The following is an 18,774-nucleotide window of genomic DNA, read 5'->3' on the forward strand; positions in this document are numbered from 1 at the left end:
TAGAAGGAAGGGTGCCTGAAGCACCAGCAGAGCAACTCTGCAAGCATTTTCTCCTGCAGAACAGAATGTGCCATCCTTGTGCTCTAGGTAAGAAAGGATTCCTCAGCCTTGTTTGGGAAGATCAAGAGGGTTCCCAAAGAGAGGTAGAAACAAGAGGGCTTCCAAGGAGAGGTTTCCAAAGTGTGGCAAGGACAGTTACTCAGCTCCATTCCAGGAGGATTTAGTTCTTCCACTGTGACTGGCTGTCACAGTGCTACAAGCAAGTTACAGCAGAGAAATTTCAGAATACTTTGTTCCTTTTCGTAGCAGGAAAAAAAAAAAGTGCTGTTAAGTGAGGGATAAAGGAAAGCAATTTTAAGGACGACCAAGCTGCTCTCTGCAGAGTTTTACCAGCTTCAATTCCAAATCCACTGGCAGACAGCACAGCAGCACTGCCAGATCAACCCTGTCTCCCTTCAGTGTTATCATGTATATTTATTTATTCAGGACAAACCAGCAATGACCTTCCAGGGACTATAATCTGAACCAGTGCCCTTTCCTGGCATCCCCATATGGATTGCAGGATGGTGACACAATCACTTTGCTCCTCCCTCCCACCACCTTGCTTCGCCTCCGGGACTGCTCTTTGCCCCCCTCAGCTCAGAGGGCAGCTCCACCTTCTCCCAGGGATTGGTGGGCAATATAAAAGAAGCTGTTGAAGGGCAGAATAGATATGAGAGGAGACAAGGATCACAAAAGGGAATTCAGAGTTTTATTGCAAAAAAAAAAAAAAAAAAAAAAAAAGAGCAATGTAGTGTTGAAACAAAAATCAAATTCAATTAGTTTTCCTCCGATTTGAATGGCTACAAAAATAGATTCTACCCAAATCCATAAAGCCAGTATTAACAGTACCATAACAAACAAACCCCAAAATTACTCATTCAGATACCACATACAGCAGTCACAGGAATCTAGTATATATTACTTAATGTTTTTTTCTTAAAGTAAATTTCTAAATGTTTCTTTTAAAACTGAAATACCCATAAGATTTTTAAAAAATGTACAAAAAATAATTGTTGGAGGTAACAGTGTGCGTTTATTAAAATCCTGCACCAAGGCAGTAAAACATTTATAATTTAAAACCCAGCCCAGTAGAAAAGAGAAATGTGCAAACATTTGAATGTTAGATGTACTCAGAGGCTTGTGGTGCATCAGACCCGGCATCCACTGCTGTCCTAAAGCAAGGTGGGCTCCAGCAGGAGAGGTCTCCAAGAGGCACTGAAGGGGAGCAGAGGCAGAAGCGCAGCACTGCAGCTGCAGCTCCCAGGCTGGCTGCTGGCAGCACTGGTGCCTTCTCCCCAGGGACGGTTTGCCCAGTCAGTAGTGTTATGGCACTCGATCCAATGCCACGATGTCCTCCATGAGTTCTGGTCAATCTGCTGCAGGAGGGAAGAATGCAAAAGCCATTTGAAAAGGCAGGCAGTGAAAGCTATCAGAGCTAATGAGCTGATAGACTGATTGCTGCTGGGAGCTCTGGCTACCTCACCAGCTCACTCTGTGACAAGGGGAAGAGTCAGGAGCCTTCAAAGGATTTTTAGCTCTTCCTTTACCACTGGTGTAGCATGTAAGGGGCGGAATAGTGCTCACACAACGCTCAGCCAGCAGATCCCCACCCTGAAAATTCAGGTCAGAGTTCTGCACAAAGCATTGAAATAAGCTGAAGCTTATTAAGAAATTTCATTCTACTTTCAGCTTCCTTTGGCTACTTCAAATACCTTTAGCCTCACCTACCTCCTCCATTACTTAGTCCATGTCCTAACGGACTTCTTGCCGAATTTTTTTCTGCATAGCTCCTGCAATGACACAAGAAGAGATTCCTTATTGCAGTGCAGTTTCATGCCATCCACTCCCAGATGCCAACAGAAGACCAGGATGAGGCAGTGTCCAGAGGAAGTGCACAGAGCAGAGCATGTCAGGCAGTCACTGATCCTTCCACACCAGCAGTTACCAGTCCCACCAAGCTTCCTGCATCCTTTGCAGACAGTAGTCCTTTGCCTACACTTGGTAGCCCCTGACCATCCTAGGGAGATGAGATAAAGCCCCGCAGCCGTGGTGGTAGCTCAGCTCTATTGTACAGACAGAATGGGAGCAGAGACACTGAACACATCCAAGGGACAGTGTCAAGCCAGGATTAAAACTCCAGAGTCCCATCCTTGACCAACTTAGCCCATGTGGCCTGCCCTTAGATCAGTATGGGTTGACACAAATAGAAACCTGTATGCGAATACTCAGAGTCCTGCTCCTTGGGGATGTGGGAATGTGATCTCTCCTGCTTTTCGGAGAGAAAGAGACAAAGCATTATTCATTAAAAAACGTCAAGGGACAGCATGTGAAAGAGAGCCTGCCTCTCATTATTGCCCTTTGGTAGATGTGGGATGCACATGTGACCAGATTCCAGCAGAAGGATCCCTGCCATCAAGTGGCATCCCCCTGCTGCCACCTCAAGCTGCCCTCCCCTGCCAGCCCCAGCCATCAAGAAGAGAAGTTGGTTAATACTCACCCTCTGCCCCCCTCCAGAGTACTCTGGATCTCCTTCAGCACTTCTGGAAAGCAGAGAGTTAAAGCAGTGAGCCAAACCAGAGGGAATCTGCTTTCAGGCAGCTGCCTGACCACATTCCACCTCGAACCTGCCTCCCACAGCTCAGAGGTCAGTCCTTAGATCATCGCTGCCTCTTCAACCTGGTTTTTACTGGGCAGGCTGGCACACAGGCCTGAAGCAGCCAGTTGCCAGAGGAAATGTTGCCAATCTCTGTGTAGGAGAGCCCCAAAGGAACTGTCTGTTCCAGCTGTCATCTTACACAAGTCCTATTGGAAATAAAGACCCTTCTCTTATCTCAGCAGGGAATGCAGCTCTGCAGAACAACCCCTGCCCAAGGGCATGGCTATCTGTCCAACCCCTCATTTCTGGGGATTCAAGAAAACCCAGCATTTCCAATCAGTAATTACAGATCCCTTGGAACTGGAATTCACAAAATTTCCAGCAGCTTTCTTCTTTTCCCACCCAGAAAGGCACCTTCCCTCTCAGCAGCAAGACTTTATCTCACTCACTTTCATCATTGAGTAAGGCATGTTCCATCAGCCTCCCAGACTTCCTTTCTGAAAAAGAGTAGGAAAAATTGTTTTACCTAACAATTATTTTCCCCTTTTCCTGAAATAAGTGCAGTTTTGGAGAAATGCACAATGGAACTGGATTTTCCCCCACTCATTAAGTACTTTTTGACTTTACTGAATGCTTTACAAGTAATCCTTAAAGTCTCTCACACACTGAACTGTTTTTTTCAACAATACTTGTTTGGATAACAGAAGATCTAAATAAGTTCAGACCTTTCCTCCAGCAAAAACTCTTCTATCCTTTAAGGGAATCTTCCACATGCATTTTACTTCAGAGCTATCAACTAAAATACAGTCCAGGCAGGTCACAATGTTTCCCCCACATGCTTCCTTATTTTCCCTTTTTTAGGTAGAAATTATCAACTGTAGCAATAGGAAAGACATTTTGAGGCTTACACACACCATACTACCCTCAGTACACTTATTTTTTTCACTTACCATCTTCTCCACAGTCACGTGAACTCCTTCCTGGTCCCCTAAAAAAGGAAAGGAGGCAGAAAACAATTACTGATGCTGAAGAACAGGGGTGCAGAGTTTAGGGATACCAGTTCCAAAGCTTCCAGCTTTGTCCTACCACATGTACTCCAGGTAGGAAAACCATCGGGGGAAGGTTACATTTCCTGATGCCAGCCCCTCTATGGATGTTAACTTCAAAGGGGTTTTCTTTCCTCCATGTTCAGACACAGTCAGTGTGCAAGAATGCTTACAGACATTACCTGGAATTCCTTGCAGCATTCTCTGTGCCAGATTTGTGCACGTGGTTGTTGCTTGTCACTTCTGGCATGTCCACGATGCACCGGGGCTCCACCAACCATTTGGTGGAAAGGGAAAACCTCTCAAACTCCGACGGCGAGATCAGATAGAAACCTGCAGGGGATTGGGAATTTATAAGGACACTGGGAATTAACAAGGGCAATTCTCAGGAAACAGTTCCAGAACTAAAGGTGATCCTAAAAGAGAACAGATCTAGGCATGATCTGTGTTTGGCAGGAAGGGTTTGCCTTTCCTTCTATCTAAGCAAGGAGGGATCATTGAGGAAGATATTACTCCAGCTCTCCTCTGGTTTGCCTAGAGACTGTGCAATTTAAGGTTATGCTGAGACATAATTCTGTTGTCCTGTGCTGACACTTGGGAAAAACAGCACAGAAAGATGCAAAAAATGAACTGAAAAGCAGCAATCCATCTTCAGCAGGATCCCAGTTTTGCAATGTGAATGCTGAGACACAGGCATGTACAGGAGCCAATTCCCAGGGCCTGCTGCTTAGAGAGCCATTCACCTCACACCAGACAAGAGTAGGGTGGCCAGGTGGAAGTGATCTAAGGGGCACATCCAAGCTGAAAACCACTATTTACTCCTGTATTCATTAACAGTAATGGAATAAACTCACCCCTGCTTCTTCCAATTAATGTGTTGGTACCTGTTGGCAGCTAGTACTGCCCAGAAACACACAGTGAACACATTTCTCAGTCTCACACGTGTACACAGCCAGCTAAAAAACACTAAGCCGTTTCCCATTGTCTCAAACACACAACAAGAGGGATGATCTGGGAGAAGCCCACCTCACCTTGGCCATATTTGGTGAAGACACAGGATGCAATGCCACTCACATCCTCCTTGCGGATGCAGGGGTAGCGGATCTGCAGCTTGAGGAAGGGCAGGGAGATGATCTGGATGTCTCCCAGGTTGGTCAGCACTGCCAGGTCGTTCTCACTGTAATCATCAGTCTTGCAGCTGCCAAAGTTGGCAACTGTCACCTTCCGTACCCTGCAGCCCTCCAGGGCTGTCAGCTTGAGCTTCAGTTTGGAGCTGACCTTGGGCAATGTGAAGACCTGTCACAGGAATGAGACACTGACACCTCTTCCTGCATAAAGGCAGCAGCAGCTCCCCAGGACATCTGCTGCTCCCTGCCTGGATAATGTTTCCATTCACAGGGAATACACACAGGTGTAACCAGAGCCAATCCCCTGCTCATGGCATAAGAATGAATCAGCCACAGGCAGTGTGAAAATGTCTTTCTGTTCTGACATCACTTTTACCCTTCAGGCTGTAACCACACTTCTCCCCCATTTTTTCAAAACTCTTCCCTATTTGGCTACAAATTAATACAGAAAGAGAGCAGGGTTTAAGTTAGTGTGCAAAACAAGAAACTTTTAAGCTACTTCACAAAAATACATAAAAATTCCTGCTTCTGCACTAACAACAGAAAAGCTCTTAACCAAAAGCAGAGGCAGACTTGTCCAGAGTATTAATGTAATATAGGCACAGAATTTCTATATTCAGCATGTGCAGCACTATGCTGAACACCAGTTTGCCAGCACACACCTGATTTATGGACTGTACCACACAGAAGTGCTGTCCCAGGGCTGTTCTTCAGGTACTGGAGAACAAGCACTCCTGAGAGTTCTCTCTCCACTGAAGCAGTGCCCAGTGCTTTAGCAGAATTCATGCACAATTCATAGGCACCTCTCTCCCTCAATAGGTGCCACTCACCTTAAATTGCTCTTCAGATACCACCAGCAGCTGGTGGCTGCCTTGCATATCAGGACTCTTGGAAAGGTCATGTGCTACTTCTAGAGGTTCTGGGAGGGGAGTGCTGCGTCCATCCAACACAAGTATCCCCACAACAGGAGCCCTGTGCATCAGCTGAATCTCTTTGGCTAGACAGGCGAGATAAGGAGGAAAAACAAACAGAAAAAACAAACAGAGTCTAGTAAGAAACATTGTTAGAAACTCTTTCACACCCTCTCATTACTGGAGACCTATATACTGTGGTTATAGAAATGCTGTCTAAAAAGATTTGGTGGTTGAAGGGCATTAGGGCATTCTGATTGGACTGGTCTGTGTTGAACAGAAACCATTGTCACATAAAGACAACAGGCCTAGCTGTCAGAACAAGGGACATGTGCAGCAAGGGCTGATGGCAAACTTCAGTGACAGCTGACAAAAATTTACATTTCTGAACTGATTAGGAAATGAGGCTGAGACCCATCAAGCAGTGCTGGAGCTCCAGCTCAGCTGCTGCAGTGAGCATTGCTTAGCTCAGACACTGCCACACTTGGCTCCAGTCACTGATAAGCAGCACTAATTGAGCAACCCTGCTTTTCTGGCCGTAACTCCTGTGAGCCATAACTCAGACCCAACAGAACCCTGCTTTCAGGAGGCACTTACCCTGCTCTGCCCTCACAGGCTCATCCATCCTCCTCTCAGCTGGAGGAACACGTAAACAGAAAGCGTAGACTGTCCCTCCGTTGGTGCCAGCCCACAGGGACGGGCAGTGCCGGGAGCCTGGAGTGACAAAAAATCCCATGAGCAAGGCAACATCCATGACATAACAGCTTTCCTTGGCTGCACAAAACCTCCCTCTGTTTGCACCCTAAATATCTTCATATTAGGGGAGACCTGCCAGGCACAAACTGCAAGTTCTTAACATTCTTTTCCTAATACAGGTCCATCAGCAGCCCTTTGAAAGGGCACTGCACCTGAGCAAAGGCAAAAGTACCACCACACAAACCACCACACTTTCTGTGTCAAGTTTTCACACATTTATATCACAGATGAGCAGAATAAATTTCTGCATGCTATCAGTTTGGGCTCTGATGCACAACCAGCCACCACCTTCACTAAAACTAAAAGGCCTTGCTGGAGACAGGGGTGAACTTCAGAGGAAAGAGAGAAGGAAAAGTTTATACTAAAAAGTCAGATGCCAATATAGCACATTTGAAAAATCATACATAAAGACTTGATTCAAAGATGAATGGGCAGCTAATTGGATTAGCCAGCAGCCCAGAATGGCTAAATAACAATTCTACATGACAACATATGCTCTTGTTCTATATCAGTTTTTCAGCACAGCACAAAGTAGGACACAGGAGGTGCTGAGTTTTCCTGGCAGTAAATCCTAATACACTCCTTGGCAGAAGCAGTAAAAACCCACTTGGAAGAAGAGAGAGATGTTTTTCCTACTCACTGTCTCTTAGGAAGGTATCAGCAAAATACAAGGTTCGCACAAAGCCAGTGAAAGAGTCTTCTGCTGAGCGTGCTTCGATCTTGCGCTGGACTGGGGCCAGTTCCATCTCCTGCAACACGTCCTGGTCAAACTTGGCATTTGCTTCTTGCACCTTCACAGGTGAGGAGACACTCTGTCAGTCAGAGGTAGACACAGCAGGGAGAGAGAGCGAGCATGGCAGCAATAGAAAGGCACACCAATGAACTTGTCCTCTGATCTTTTCTAAAAATGTGCCTGATTTTATCTAACAGGGCAGCATCAGAAATTGCCATTTTCCCCTCATACCAATAGCTATTGATTTGACAGCAGGGCTGAGACCACCTCCTGCTCCAGGCAGTCTCAGCAGGCTTCAAGCTGCAAACAGACAGACCCCAGAAAGGTGAACTCCTCACCTCTGAGGCATTCCCACCACCTCCTCTCCGCTTCCTACTGGACACGCGGCTTCTTCTGATCCGCCGGAATGACTGACGGAGGGACTTCTTCAAAGATTTCACTCGAGACAGGGGACCTTCTAAGGCCAGCTGATCACTGGGATGCAGTGTGCACCTGGAACAGGGAGACAGTAGCCACATGGTCACTTTCTACTAGGTGACAATCACTCCCAGGAGTCCAACAGGACATGCACAAATGTTGGAACACACTTAAATATTCTGGAAGATCTTCAAGGGTGGAGAAAAAAGAAGCAGAGCTTCTTGCTACAGTGACAGCTCTTGAGAAATCACTCATCACACTTTGCTTTGTTAATAATTCCAGGTCATCATTAACATAAGGATTACCACAGACCCCCTGGAAAGATGACACTTACTTGACAAAGACCAGTCGCTTCTGCTGATGGTCAAAAAGCCCAAACCCATGGCTGGTACCAAAGGCCACAAGCTTCCACTCTGAGTGCAGGGCCAAAGAGGTGACCACAGCTGGTGGCTGACATTGGACAAGGACAAATGGCTGAAAACCAGCTTCAAATCGAACAGGCCCATCTCGAGTTTTTAGCTTCTCATGACCTTTCCATCGATAGCCCTCTTGGTCCTGCAGGAGATCTGCTTCAGCATGGTCCACCACGTGTTCTGCATCCTCATCATTCAGTTCCATCACCAGCACCTGGAAGGAAGAGAACAACCTCTGCTGCAGCTTTTACTGTGCTGGCAGATCTCCAAGCTGCAGCCTTTCCCTACAGCTGCTAAACTACTGCACCTCTCAGGACAGATAAATAACAGCAGATAATGTCTAAAACCAACTAGAGAAAGCAGAAAATCCCTTGGGTTGGAAGGCACCTTAAAGATCACCTAGTTCTAACCTCTGCCATGCACAGGGACACCTTTTCTGGTCAGAGCTTCATCCAACCTGACCTTAAACACTTTCAGGGACAGGGCATCCACAACTTCTCCAGGCAACCTGTTAACAGTGCCTCACCACCCTCACAGTAAAGTTCTTCCTATCTGATATCTAATCTAAACCTAGTCCCCCTTGTTCTGTCATTCCAGGACCTTGAAAGTAGTCTCTATCCATGTTTCTTGTAGGCTTTCAAGTACCAGGGTGAAATTAAGTGGCCCCAAACCTTCCCTTCTCCAGGCTGAACAATCCCAATTGTCTCAGCCTTTCCTTGCAGCAGAGCTTCTCTATCTCTCTAATCAACTTGGTGGCCTCCTCTGGACTCACTCCACCAGCTCCATGTCCTTCCTGTGCTGGATGCAGTGCTCAAGGTGGGGCCTCACCAGAGCAGGGTTCCATGAATCATTTCCAGAAAACAGATCAATTTACCATGAGAGAAATGAATGTTTTCAATTTTAGCAGATCTCCAGATGACACTGAAACCTGCCCTGAAAACAATGTTTATGTGGATTGTTCATATTCCAATACCTGTCCTGCTGTACCAGCTACAGCCAAGTATCCACTGTATTTACACAGGTAAATCTTCTGGATCCCAAGTCTTGGATCATCACTGTAAGGATCGAAGGTACCAACCTAGGCAAGAGAACAGAGAGGGGCTGGTCTTTAACTGGGGCAGGAATCAGAATTCCCCAGGTTGTCAGGAAATTTCTACCAGCAGCAGCTCTCTTACCTTCCGGAGTGGGGGCCATTCATCCTCCCCCAGGGTGTTCATGTTGTCATTGGGATCAGCATCCGTGAGGAACACTCTCACTGTGCTCAGCTTATAAAGGAGGTGCAAGCAGACACCAGAGGCATCCCAAAACCTCACTGTGCCATCCTCATGCCTGGAAGGGAGGATACAGCAGCACATATCACACAGGAGAACAGCAAATGGAGGGTAAAACAAAGGGGAAAATACAAAACCAAAAAAACAACCCACAAGGAGAAAGATTTTTGGCTTCTTGTATTTTTTGTGGTTTTTGGTTTTATTTCTGGTTGTTGGGTTTTTTTCAATTCAGGTGTTCTTGGTGATCTGACACCATTATACTAATTTAAGATTATGCCAAAAAGACATGGAAAAGGCAAAAAGCTTAGCATATGGAAGGAAAAACTCATCCAGGCAAAAATACTGTTACTGTGAGGGAAGGGAAAAAAATATTTTTAAAAAATTTCAAGCTTTAATCTCAGTTCTCCAGGTGCAAATTTGCAACAGTCTTCTAACACAAGGGTAGGAGCTTCTAACAAGCTCTATCAAGAATGAAATCTGAGGAACAGCCCCCTGAAACTCTCAAAAGTGCTTTGAAAACAAAATGGCACATTTTTATGCAATGAGACAATCTCTTGCTAGCTACTTCCAACTCTTAGCTAGATCTGTTCATGCTGATCAAAGCAGACAGGAGTCCAAGCTAACCTCTATTTTAGGACTCAGAGTGTAAGGTAGAGGGAAAATGCTTCAAAACATGAAAGATTAAGCTTCCCTTTAACACTGCTGCCTTTGAACCAGGCTGGATTAGCGCCTGCACTCCTACACACTTTGGGAGTAGGGGCAATGGATAACACATCAAGACTAAAAATCAGCCACTTTCTGGGTTATCTGTGGACATCGTGACCTGTTTGAAGCAGCAAAATAAATTTTGCTGTTAGAAGCAGCAAAATAAATTTGCTTTACAAAGTCAGCAGCACAGCTTTGAGAAGCTGCGCTGTAAAGCTGCAGTCTCTGCCCTAAAAGATGAGCAGACTAACTCCATTAGAAAATCTCAGTCCGTTGAAAAAGGGGAACTGGAAAGGGCTCCCTGATGGTTCTCAGTACCTACCCCGTTAGCAGCAAGTCCCTCTGTGGAGGATCTGGAGCGATGTTGGTGCCACCATCAATGGGCCATGGCTACAAATACAGTAAGAGAAGTGTGTGACTGCCTAGGCACTGACAGTGTGCAGAGAACAAAGTCAGCAGGAGGGCATGAACCCCAGTGCAAGTGGCAGTGAAACAGTCCATGCTGTCAGCTTTTGTTGGGATTAGATGTTCCCATTCTGACACCAGCTGTGCCTTTTAGAAGGCATTCTACACATTTCCTTGACAAGCTTCATGCTTTTACATGAGAACTTTGTTACCACCAACAGCTGGGAACACTCAGACTTCCCCTCTGGCTTGTCAAAGCTTAAAAAATATCGCATTTTAATTCCCCAGTGTAACTGTACTGCTTTGGGAAAAGGCCTCTCTTGACCCTGTTAAGAGGCAGGACAGTGTCTGCTGGAGCTGAACCCTCTGCAGATCATCTGCAACACAGACCACCCACACCCTGGGCAGTCACACTGACCTGAACACGTAGGAACACGGGGGACACACGGGGCAGGGGGAGGGGACACACGGCTGCCATACCATACTGGAGTAGTGAATGTTCTGCTTGCTCCCAGCGCTGATAATCCGCTCCCAGAGCTTCAGGGGGATGTTGGAGACGTGGTGAGAGCAGGTGATGGCTGAGCAGTGCAGGGAGGCCAGGTATGGAGGGTGCACTGCTGGCCAGCCTGCACTTTTCAAGTCTATGACCACGAGCTCTTCTTCTGCCAGCACCACCAGGGCAGAGGGGTCATCGAATTCTGCAGAAACAACATCCACTGTGGCTGACAAAACTGACCAGCCAAGGTCAGTGCAAACAAGCTTCCTGTAAGGCTGCTTTGAAAACTGTAATCACATACCTCCACACGAACATTTTTGCCGAAAAAAACTTTAAATGCTTCTGTGTTAACTCGGCCTATTGAGTATGAATGGACCTGAAGACACTCACAGCAAATTTTACAAGATTTACTGCAAATTCATGTTTCTTTACATCACTCCTGGGACTGTGACAATGACTTTTAATAGATTCCATTGCAGAGTATAAAATTAGCAATGTTAACAATGACTAAATAACACAAAGTTCATACTTACTACTGTAACAGCCAGAATTCCAAAGACTTTACCTGCAGCTAATTAACAGCACTGGGTGGAAAGACATGCATACACCCCAGCAGTGACCCATTTAGTGCTGTGTTAGGACCACAGTCCATCCAGGCTAAGCTGCTTAAACATGCTAATGCCTTGGGTTCTGCAGAATGCTTCTCTGCGTGAACTGACAAGTATTTACAATTCAGCTCTTTTACTTTTCATTTTCTTTTCTTCTCATATGTTGTGACACATCCTCTGGACTTTCTTTTTAAAGATGTGTACATCACCTAATAATTCTTATGTGTATTAGGAACAACTACAAAGGAAATATGTTAATATAAGTTGACTGGTGACATCTGACACAAACAAGAATTATAACTCAGGTTACAATGGAAAATCTTGAGTGAAAAAAATTTAGTCTACAAGGACATTATTGCAGCAAGGTTGACGAGTCAGCTACAGCAGCAAACTGGTGGGGAAAACCAAAAGCACAGACCAGAATCACAGCAGTGACAATTAACACAGCTACAGAAATCTGAATGAATATAAACCTGGATTGGGGTTGATAAACAGTGAGCTATTAGCAAACTACCTAACTACTTAACTTTTCCCCAACCTTCCCTCCTAAACTGTACTTTTACTTCCCTCCTTTACTTGGTTGATTACCTGGTATACACTTGCAAGAAAGCACATACCAACACTGTTCACTCAGCAAAATTAAATTCAAGTAATTAGTACTTGGCATCACTAGTGAGGCACCCCAAGTTTCACCTCTGACTAGGCCCAGCCACAACACATCACTAATTAGTTCAGTTTCATAATGAAAAAAATGTTTTCTATTCAGATTTACTTTGCTTTCCTATGTACCATCATTTGCAGTTGCCCATAGGACTTCATAATAAAACTAATAATATCAGCCCTGCAGAAAGTTCTCTGTTTCAACAATTTTTTTTCCCTGCAAAACCACACATCTGAGCTCATTTCTTGTGGCAAGAATCTATTTTAAGTTGCTGAAGTAGCAGGCACAGCAGTAAAATTTGCCACGATTGCCACACACTCACCCACCTAACTAAAAAAAAAAAAAAAAAAAAAGTAACAGGAAGGTTAGCCTTTTAAAAAACTGTTTCCACAGCATATTCAGAAAAGTCACCAGCTACGACCATGCTGCAATGCATCAGCTTTGTGCTTATTAAATTAAGTGGCTTTGGTATACAATTAATACCTTGGTATTGCCATTGCAGGGAAGACTGCTTAAGGGCAAACAAGGCAAGCTATGTAGATCCACTAAGCTTAGGCAATCAGCCACAAGGAACCTTGTCAACCACAGAAACCTCATTTTATTGTCAAAAACTTCCTCATCTGAGTGCAACAGTTTCAGTTTCCTGTAGCAGCTCCTCTCTGAACCCACCGACAGTGGTATTAACTGGATAATTCAATTCCTGGGAAGTAGAAATATAAAGCCTGTTTGCTCAGTTATTTCATCCTAAAGGATTTCTAATCATATCCAAAACCTGAACTCTAAGCAGTCCAACTCAGAACTAAAAACCTCAGATTTCTTTCATCTTTAATACTGTTGTTCCATTATCCAGAATCTCCACTCTGACAATTTCATAGAAAGGGTCTCCTTCCTTAACACCAAAAAGTATTGAACTTGAAGTGTGAAACAGCACCTCAAGTTTATCAGGACAGTGAGCTTGAAGATTTAGACCTGTAGGTTCTGCACACTTGGGAGATGCTTAGAAAGGCAGTGTTGTGCAGGGAAAACCAGTAACAGACACACAGAGGCACTTCTGCTCAGTTACACTTGGATTTCTCTGCTCTCTTTTTAGTGACTTGAGAGGGTCTGTTCAGATCTAGGAAGAGAGGCAAGAGGGAATCCAAAAGCTGTTTCCTTCTGCCTCTTTTCCCAAGACATTCCTCCCCTGGATCCATGCTCTGCTTCCCAGAGCAGGCCAGAGGGATCCAGCCTGCACCGACAGACCAGGATGTGGAGCTGTGGCTGTCACCACCCTCCCTGGTAGGACACAGGACAAATTGGGTTGGAAACCAGTCTAGCAGGCAAATCAGACACTAGAAAGCCTGAGAAGATCCAGTAACAGAAGATTTACTTACAAGCTCCTAAGCAATTTGCAGTTTAGTTTGATTCTGCACTTTTTTGGAGCTTGAAATAGCATTTTATACTCAGTTACTCCAAGTTAACCAGAAGCAAGAACTACACCAGCATTAAACAAAGAGTTACTGGGGAAAACCCTTTACAGTTTCATGAAAAGAATGTACAGTTACTGCAGAAGTAAGGGCAAGAAAGCTCTTAAACAGAAGCAAGAATCTGACAAGCTCTACACAATTCCAGGAATGAGAACTATTCCGTTTACATTCATGTTCACCAGCAGTAAGGAAATTAAGTTCTCCATATACTGACCCTTGGTTCTCTGTCACCCTTTGCTGATTTGTTACCCAAAGCTCCAGACACAAATCCAGGTACTAATTAAAAGAAGCAGTGTCTCAGTGGGAGTAAATTCTGGTTTTAATTATTAGCCTCCTTTGAAGTGCTATTTCCAAACAACAATATTCAGATCCTCATTTCACGACCTGGTCACGTCCCATGTCCAGCTTAAACAGATATAAGCTTAAGAGATCTTTTCTCATTAACAGAGTACTCTAACTTTTTTTGAGGAATGTATGGCATTTGTAACCAGCCATTTATTTACACCAGTATTTTACATTTCACTTTTGAATGGGAATCTTTCACAGCTGGACTCAATCTTAAGAGTCTTTGCCAAATGAAATGATTCTGTGATTCTCTGCTGAAGTTTCAGAAACTCCCCAAACAACTGACTGACCTCCTTATCACATTTCATATGCTATTTATACCAGGCAGATTTCCACACACGTACACAGCTACCCTAATTCCTCAGTAATGCCCTTCCATCACATACCTGCAGCAGGATCTGAACTGAAGATTATAAAGAAGTCTATCACCCGTGAGGTAAAGTCAAATGCTGTTTGCTGGCTGCCATGGATAACAGAGATACTGTGCCGGTCCCCATAGCTAGCCCGGGGCATTCCTCCTTGGAATATTATGTAAGGAAGCCTTAAGAGAAAGAAAGAGTTAAAGTGGTCTATGCTGAAGTAAGGAGCAAGAATTTTTTGTAAAAAATGTCAAAGAAAGTTTGACAACAAGTCGTTATAATGTTACTCTAAAGGGCTCATATGGCATTGCACGCTGCACCCGTCAAATAGGTGAGATTGGAGGGATACACCACAAACTCACCCATTTTTTGTTGTCTGCCAGTAGATCTTGGAGATGGCCTTGCAAGGAAAAGGACCTGAGAAAACAAGGTTATTTGCTACAATTCAAGAAGTGCATCTTTCACCAGAAATTGCTGATTCTGCTTCAGCCAGGTCACCTCACCCTCCACCCCAAGGGGAGCCACCTAAATTAGCAGGAGACAGCACCACCTCCCTAGACCAAGCCACATCAGACAAGTCTTCTGGGACATACTGACCACAGAACTCCACAGCAAAACACAGCTTAGGCTCAGGGGCAGCTCTAAACCATGCTGCTGATGGCTACCAGGGAGTGGAAGTGCTGCTGGAGGAGCTGATTAACTAGAAAGGATTGCTAAAATCACAGCCATTCCTGAAACTAATATAAAGTGATAGAGCTTTAGAAGCTTCTTTGCACTCGAAAGGTGAGGTCATCCCCATTTGATGGTTTCCAGCAAATCAGAAGCTTCATTTAATCACTGCTCAGGTCAACAAAAAATATACTCAGCTCACTATTAATTACACAGGATCCAAGCAACTCCTGCTGAACAGGACACCAGCTAAAACAAAAAGCTGAATCATCAACACCCTTCTTCATAAGGGGCACTAATTTTGTCAAGACTTGCTCTCCATGTTCAGGAGAGACTTCAACAATGCAAAGGAGTTTCAAATCCAAGACAAAATCTGGGCTGAAATCCCTTAGTCAAGGCTTACAAGCCATTCAAGAGACACTTCTGCATTTTGCCATTAAACACTAGGGAGAATTGTGACTTGAATATGCTACACAAGCTCAGAATTAGTTTGAGTTTGGGCAAATACACAACAGTTAAACCTCACTTACTGACCATAAGGCACAGTGTTTTCCAGAGGCTCTGCCTGCCTGTTGTCACTGGATACTGGCCACTGGCTGTAACTTCCATCGTAGTGACAACTAATGAATTTGCTGCCATCCCTCTGCCAGTACAGGTTCTCCAGTTGCTGAAAAGAAAGCCATACAAATGACTGCTCTCCAGAGAGTTTTTATCTCCCCAAAACAACCCGTTTTTACTAAAAAAGCAGCTTTGTAAGGCTCTCCCTGCACCTGATTTGTCTTCAGAGTGTCAGTGAGAGCCCTTCCTGCCCTGCTGAACTGACTCTGGATTGAATCAATACCTGGCTGCCCAGGAAATGGTGTGTTGCTTTGTTATTCTGCAGATCCCAGAGGACAATCAAACCCCTGCTGTATCCAATTAGGATCTGGTCAGGGTTCTTAGGATGCTCCCGAAGGGCTTCCACCAGCTCACAGGATCGCCTGTTGCAGTTATCTTCTGGTATCCTGCAGGAGCAGAAGAGAAAACCAAGAGAAGCTGATTCCAGGTACTCCCTGAAGGACTGTAATAAAAGGTGTAAGAACAAGAAATGAAGCAACAAAGTTGAAACAGGTAATTACAATCTTCCCACAAATCCTTCAAGCAGCAGAAATATCTTATGGGACAAATCACACCAGGCCTACCACATGGATATGCATCCAGTCCTGTTCAAGGAAAGGCCAAGGTTTACAGTGAATTCCAGGACTGGATCCCAGGACTGTAAAGACAGTTTGAACCACCCACCCTATTCTCTTACGGAATAAAGGTAAGATGGAAATGTCAGTAGAAGTGGAGTAGGACAGTTTTCAGCAGCACCCAGCAAAGTGATAAAAACCCCATTTGAACAAAGCAGCACCAGATATTCTGACAGTGGTTGAAAAAATAAGTGGGTAATTACAGCTAAACAAAGTATTTTTTTTCTAAAACTAAACACAAAGTTTGCAGATTCACCCAAAGTGAACATGCTTTATCCCCACAGTGACAACACCAGGCTGGAACAGGACAGAAATTGTTACCTAACACACACCAGTACCAAAAGTTACTTTCATGAGAGTCAGACAGATATGGACAATACCTAACACAACAGCGAGGCCCCAGCACATAATCTGGGGTGACATTTTAACAAAGGATGTGTCTGGTAATGGGATTCCACATCTTGTTTGCTCACTCACCGCTGCAGCACGGCCTCGGGGGTGATGGTCCTGTCCTCCAGCACTCCGAACGAGGGCAGCTCCACCACAAAGATGTTGCCACTCTCTGTGCCGAGGTACAGCACCTCCCGTGAGGAATGGGGAAGCACAGCTGTTACCTGGGTGGCACTTGGTGGAGAGCTGGGGATGCAAAGAGACTCTTGTTACTGAATTTGGGAGAGTAAACAACATAACAGGGACATTTATCAGTGTCATTTGTTTTGGAGGCATGATTTTTTTTTTTTTTAAGAAGGAAAACATCAGCTTTAAGACAAATTATGTCAGAAATGTTTGACAAATGCACAGACAAAGAACCAGGCATCTTTTTTACAGAACCCTCTCTAAGTGTTCCTAAAAGTAGCTCACCTAAAACTGGCAAGATCAAGTGAAACTAAAACCACAACAGCATTTCCAAGTCTGACTTAAGGCATGGTTAGATTTACCTAACACTACGATTAATAGCTCCTATACTCACAACAGTGAATGCATGGTATTTTAAAAGATGTCACCCTTTGCACTGGTTGAGCACATTTCAAAGCTGGTCCCCCATGCCCTAGCCAGCCCTTGGTTGGTTTCCATGGATGCCATTTCAATGGATTCAGAGGAGTGGCAGGCTGTAAGAACTGGACAGGCTCTAGCTTAAACAACAGCAGAATTTTCTGGCTTGCTTATCTCCACACCAGCTCCAAGCCCCTCCTGTGCCTTACCCAGGTGGCCCTTTGAGGGTGAAACGATGCTCCTCCCGCAGCTCGGATGTTCCTCCATGCTGCTTCAGGCTCCAGAGGTGCAAGCTGTTATCATCCAGCAGTGTCACCAGCTGGCACTGCAAAATGACACAACTTGCTTTTTTCAGAATGCCAGTATTAAATATAACACAGTAAATTTAGCAGTAGATTTGCTGCTGTTTGTAACTCCCTGCTAAAACGGGACTGGGGAGCTGGTTCAGTTTTTTATGGCAGTGGACAAACACTGCAGCAATGGGATTTGGGGGGTAGAGGAAGACAAGAAGTAGCCTAGAGGCTAAAAACCCTGTTAAAAAGGCACATGTTATCACTGAGGGGGATGACAAGGATTTAGGAAGAAGATCAGCCTGTGCTGTAAAGCCCAGCCATGCAGCTGCAGGCTGTATCTCACCTCCTCCTGGCTCAGCACAGGTCTGCTGAACACACCCCAGCTTTGGGTGGGGCTGATATACTCTGCTACACCACACTCCTCACATTCTTCATGTCCAACCTCATTCTGGAGAGTTGTGTCAGAATCCTTTTATGAGCCCAGCCCTGCTGGCTGGATGTTCAAATTGGAGCATTTTACCTGCTGCAGCCACACCTGGTGCAACACTCCCCATGGGAGTTTCAGTTTATACCATTAGTTAAGCAAACAGACACCCAAAACCGCCCCAAGACTTAAATCCCTCTCATAAAGAGGCCACTTGTGCTACACTGGGGGCACCAGGGAACAAAGTCTGCGACGAAGACACCAGTCTGGACAGTCAAGGGAAAGTGGTTAGACAGCCACCAGACATTTGGAAAATTCTGCTTTCCTATTTTTAGAGTGTGGCAATAACTGTTCAGCAATTCCCAGGAGCAAGAGTCAATACCCTCAAACACAAAGGCAACAAACTTAACAGCAGATGAGGTTAGCAGTGCTGTTTTGAGCTCCTGAAAATAATTAAATCAGCTCAGCAGCAGCTCCTGTTCTATCTGTTGTGCAGAGGAAGGACTACCCAGTCCTACTGAAAAAACAGGGGCTGCAAAAGGAAAAGGAAGTTCTTGCTTCTGCAGCAGATTGCCTGAACTACCCTGGCCTTATTACCATTCCCAAGATGTTGCTGGAGATAAATGAGTAACAGTTATGAACAATAAAGCTACTCTTTAGTTTAAAGCTTCTCTTTTAGTTTTACTGAGCATCTCCACAGCAACAAGCGCTGCTGAGAGCACAAAATACACTGGGATAAACACTCCCAACCAAGCAGCATTTGAATATACTTGGTAATAGGAGCCCAGATCCCTGGAATAAAATCA

The 18,774-nt window shown here is 44.9% G+C and overlaps 1 protein-coding gene across 3 annotated transcripts in view; it reads right to left on the minus strand.

Moving 5' to 3' along the window:
- Positions 1-1,052: 1,052 nt before the first annotated feature.
- LLGL2 (LLGL scribble cell polarity complex component 2) overlaps positions 1,053-18,774 on the minus strand; it is a 32,440-nt gene continuing 14,718 nt past the window's right edge. Inside the window, exons 5-27 of one of the 3 annotated variants that reach the window (XM_072937022.1) lie at positions 17,461-17,576; positions 16,736-16,894; positions 15,868-16,030; positions 15,561-15,693; positions 14,720-14,774; positions 14,385-14,539; positions 10,903-11,120; positions 10,340-10,407; positions 9,217-9,370; positions 9,015-9,119; positions 7,963-8,255; positions 7,550-7,703; positions 7,119-7,269; positions 6,320-6,436; positions 5,642-5,808; positions 4,716-4,980; positions 3,867-4,017; positions 3,589-3,626; positions 3,088-3,135; positions 2,540-2,582; positions 2,254-2,308; positions 1,771-1,832; positions 1,053-1,418 (exon numbers count right to left, since the gene is read on the minus strand). In XM_072937022.1, coding sequence (XP_072793123.1) covers positions 1,779-1,832; positions 2,254-2,308; positions 2,540-2,582; positions 3,088-3,135; positions 3,589-3,626; positions 3,867-4,017; positions 4,716-4,980; positions 5,642-5,808; positions 6,320-6,436; positions 7,119-7,269; positions 7,550-7,703; positions 7,963-8,255; positions 9,015-9,119; positions 9,217-9,370; positions 10,340-10,407; positions 10,903-11,120; positions 14,385-14,539; positions 14,720-14,774; positions 15,561-15,693; positions 15,868-16,030; positions 16,736-16,894; positions 17,461-17,576 — 2,862 coding nt within the window. In that variant the 3' untranslated portion in view covers positions 1,053-1,418; positions 1,771-1,778. Of the gene's footprint in view, positions 1,419-1,770; positions 1,833-2,253; positions 2,312-2,539; positions 2,583-3,087; positions 3,136-3,588; positions 3,627-3,866; positions 4,018-4,715; positions 4,981-5,641; positions 5,809-6,319; positions 6,437-7,118; positions 7,270-7,549; positions 7,704-7,962; positions 8,256-9,014; positions 9,120-9,216; positions 9,371-10,339; positions 10,408-10,902; positions 11,121-14,384; positions 14,540-14,719; positions 14,775-15,560; positions 15,694-15,867; positions 16,031-16,735; positions 16,895-17,460; positions 17,577-18,774 lie in introns of all 3 variants that reach the window. The other 2 variants (XM_072937021.1, XM_004176341.6) reach the window with 2 other exon arrangements.

The sequence above is a fragment of the Taeniopygia guttata genome, chromosome 18 (assembly GCF_048771995.1).
Source record: "Taeniopygia guttata chromosome 18, bTaeGut7.mat, whole genome shotgun sequence".
Classification (NCBI taxonomy): Eukaryota; Metazoa; Chordata; class Aves; order Passeriformes; family Estrildidae; genus Taeniopygia; species Taeniopygia guttata.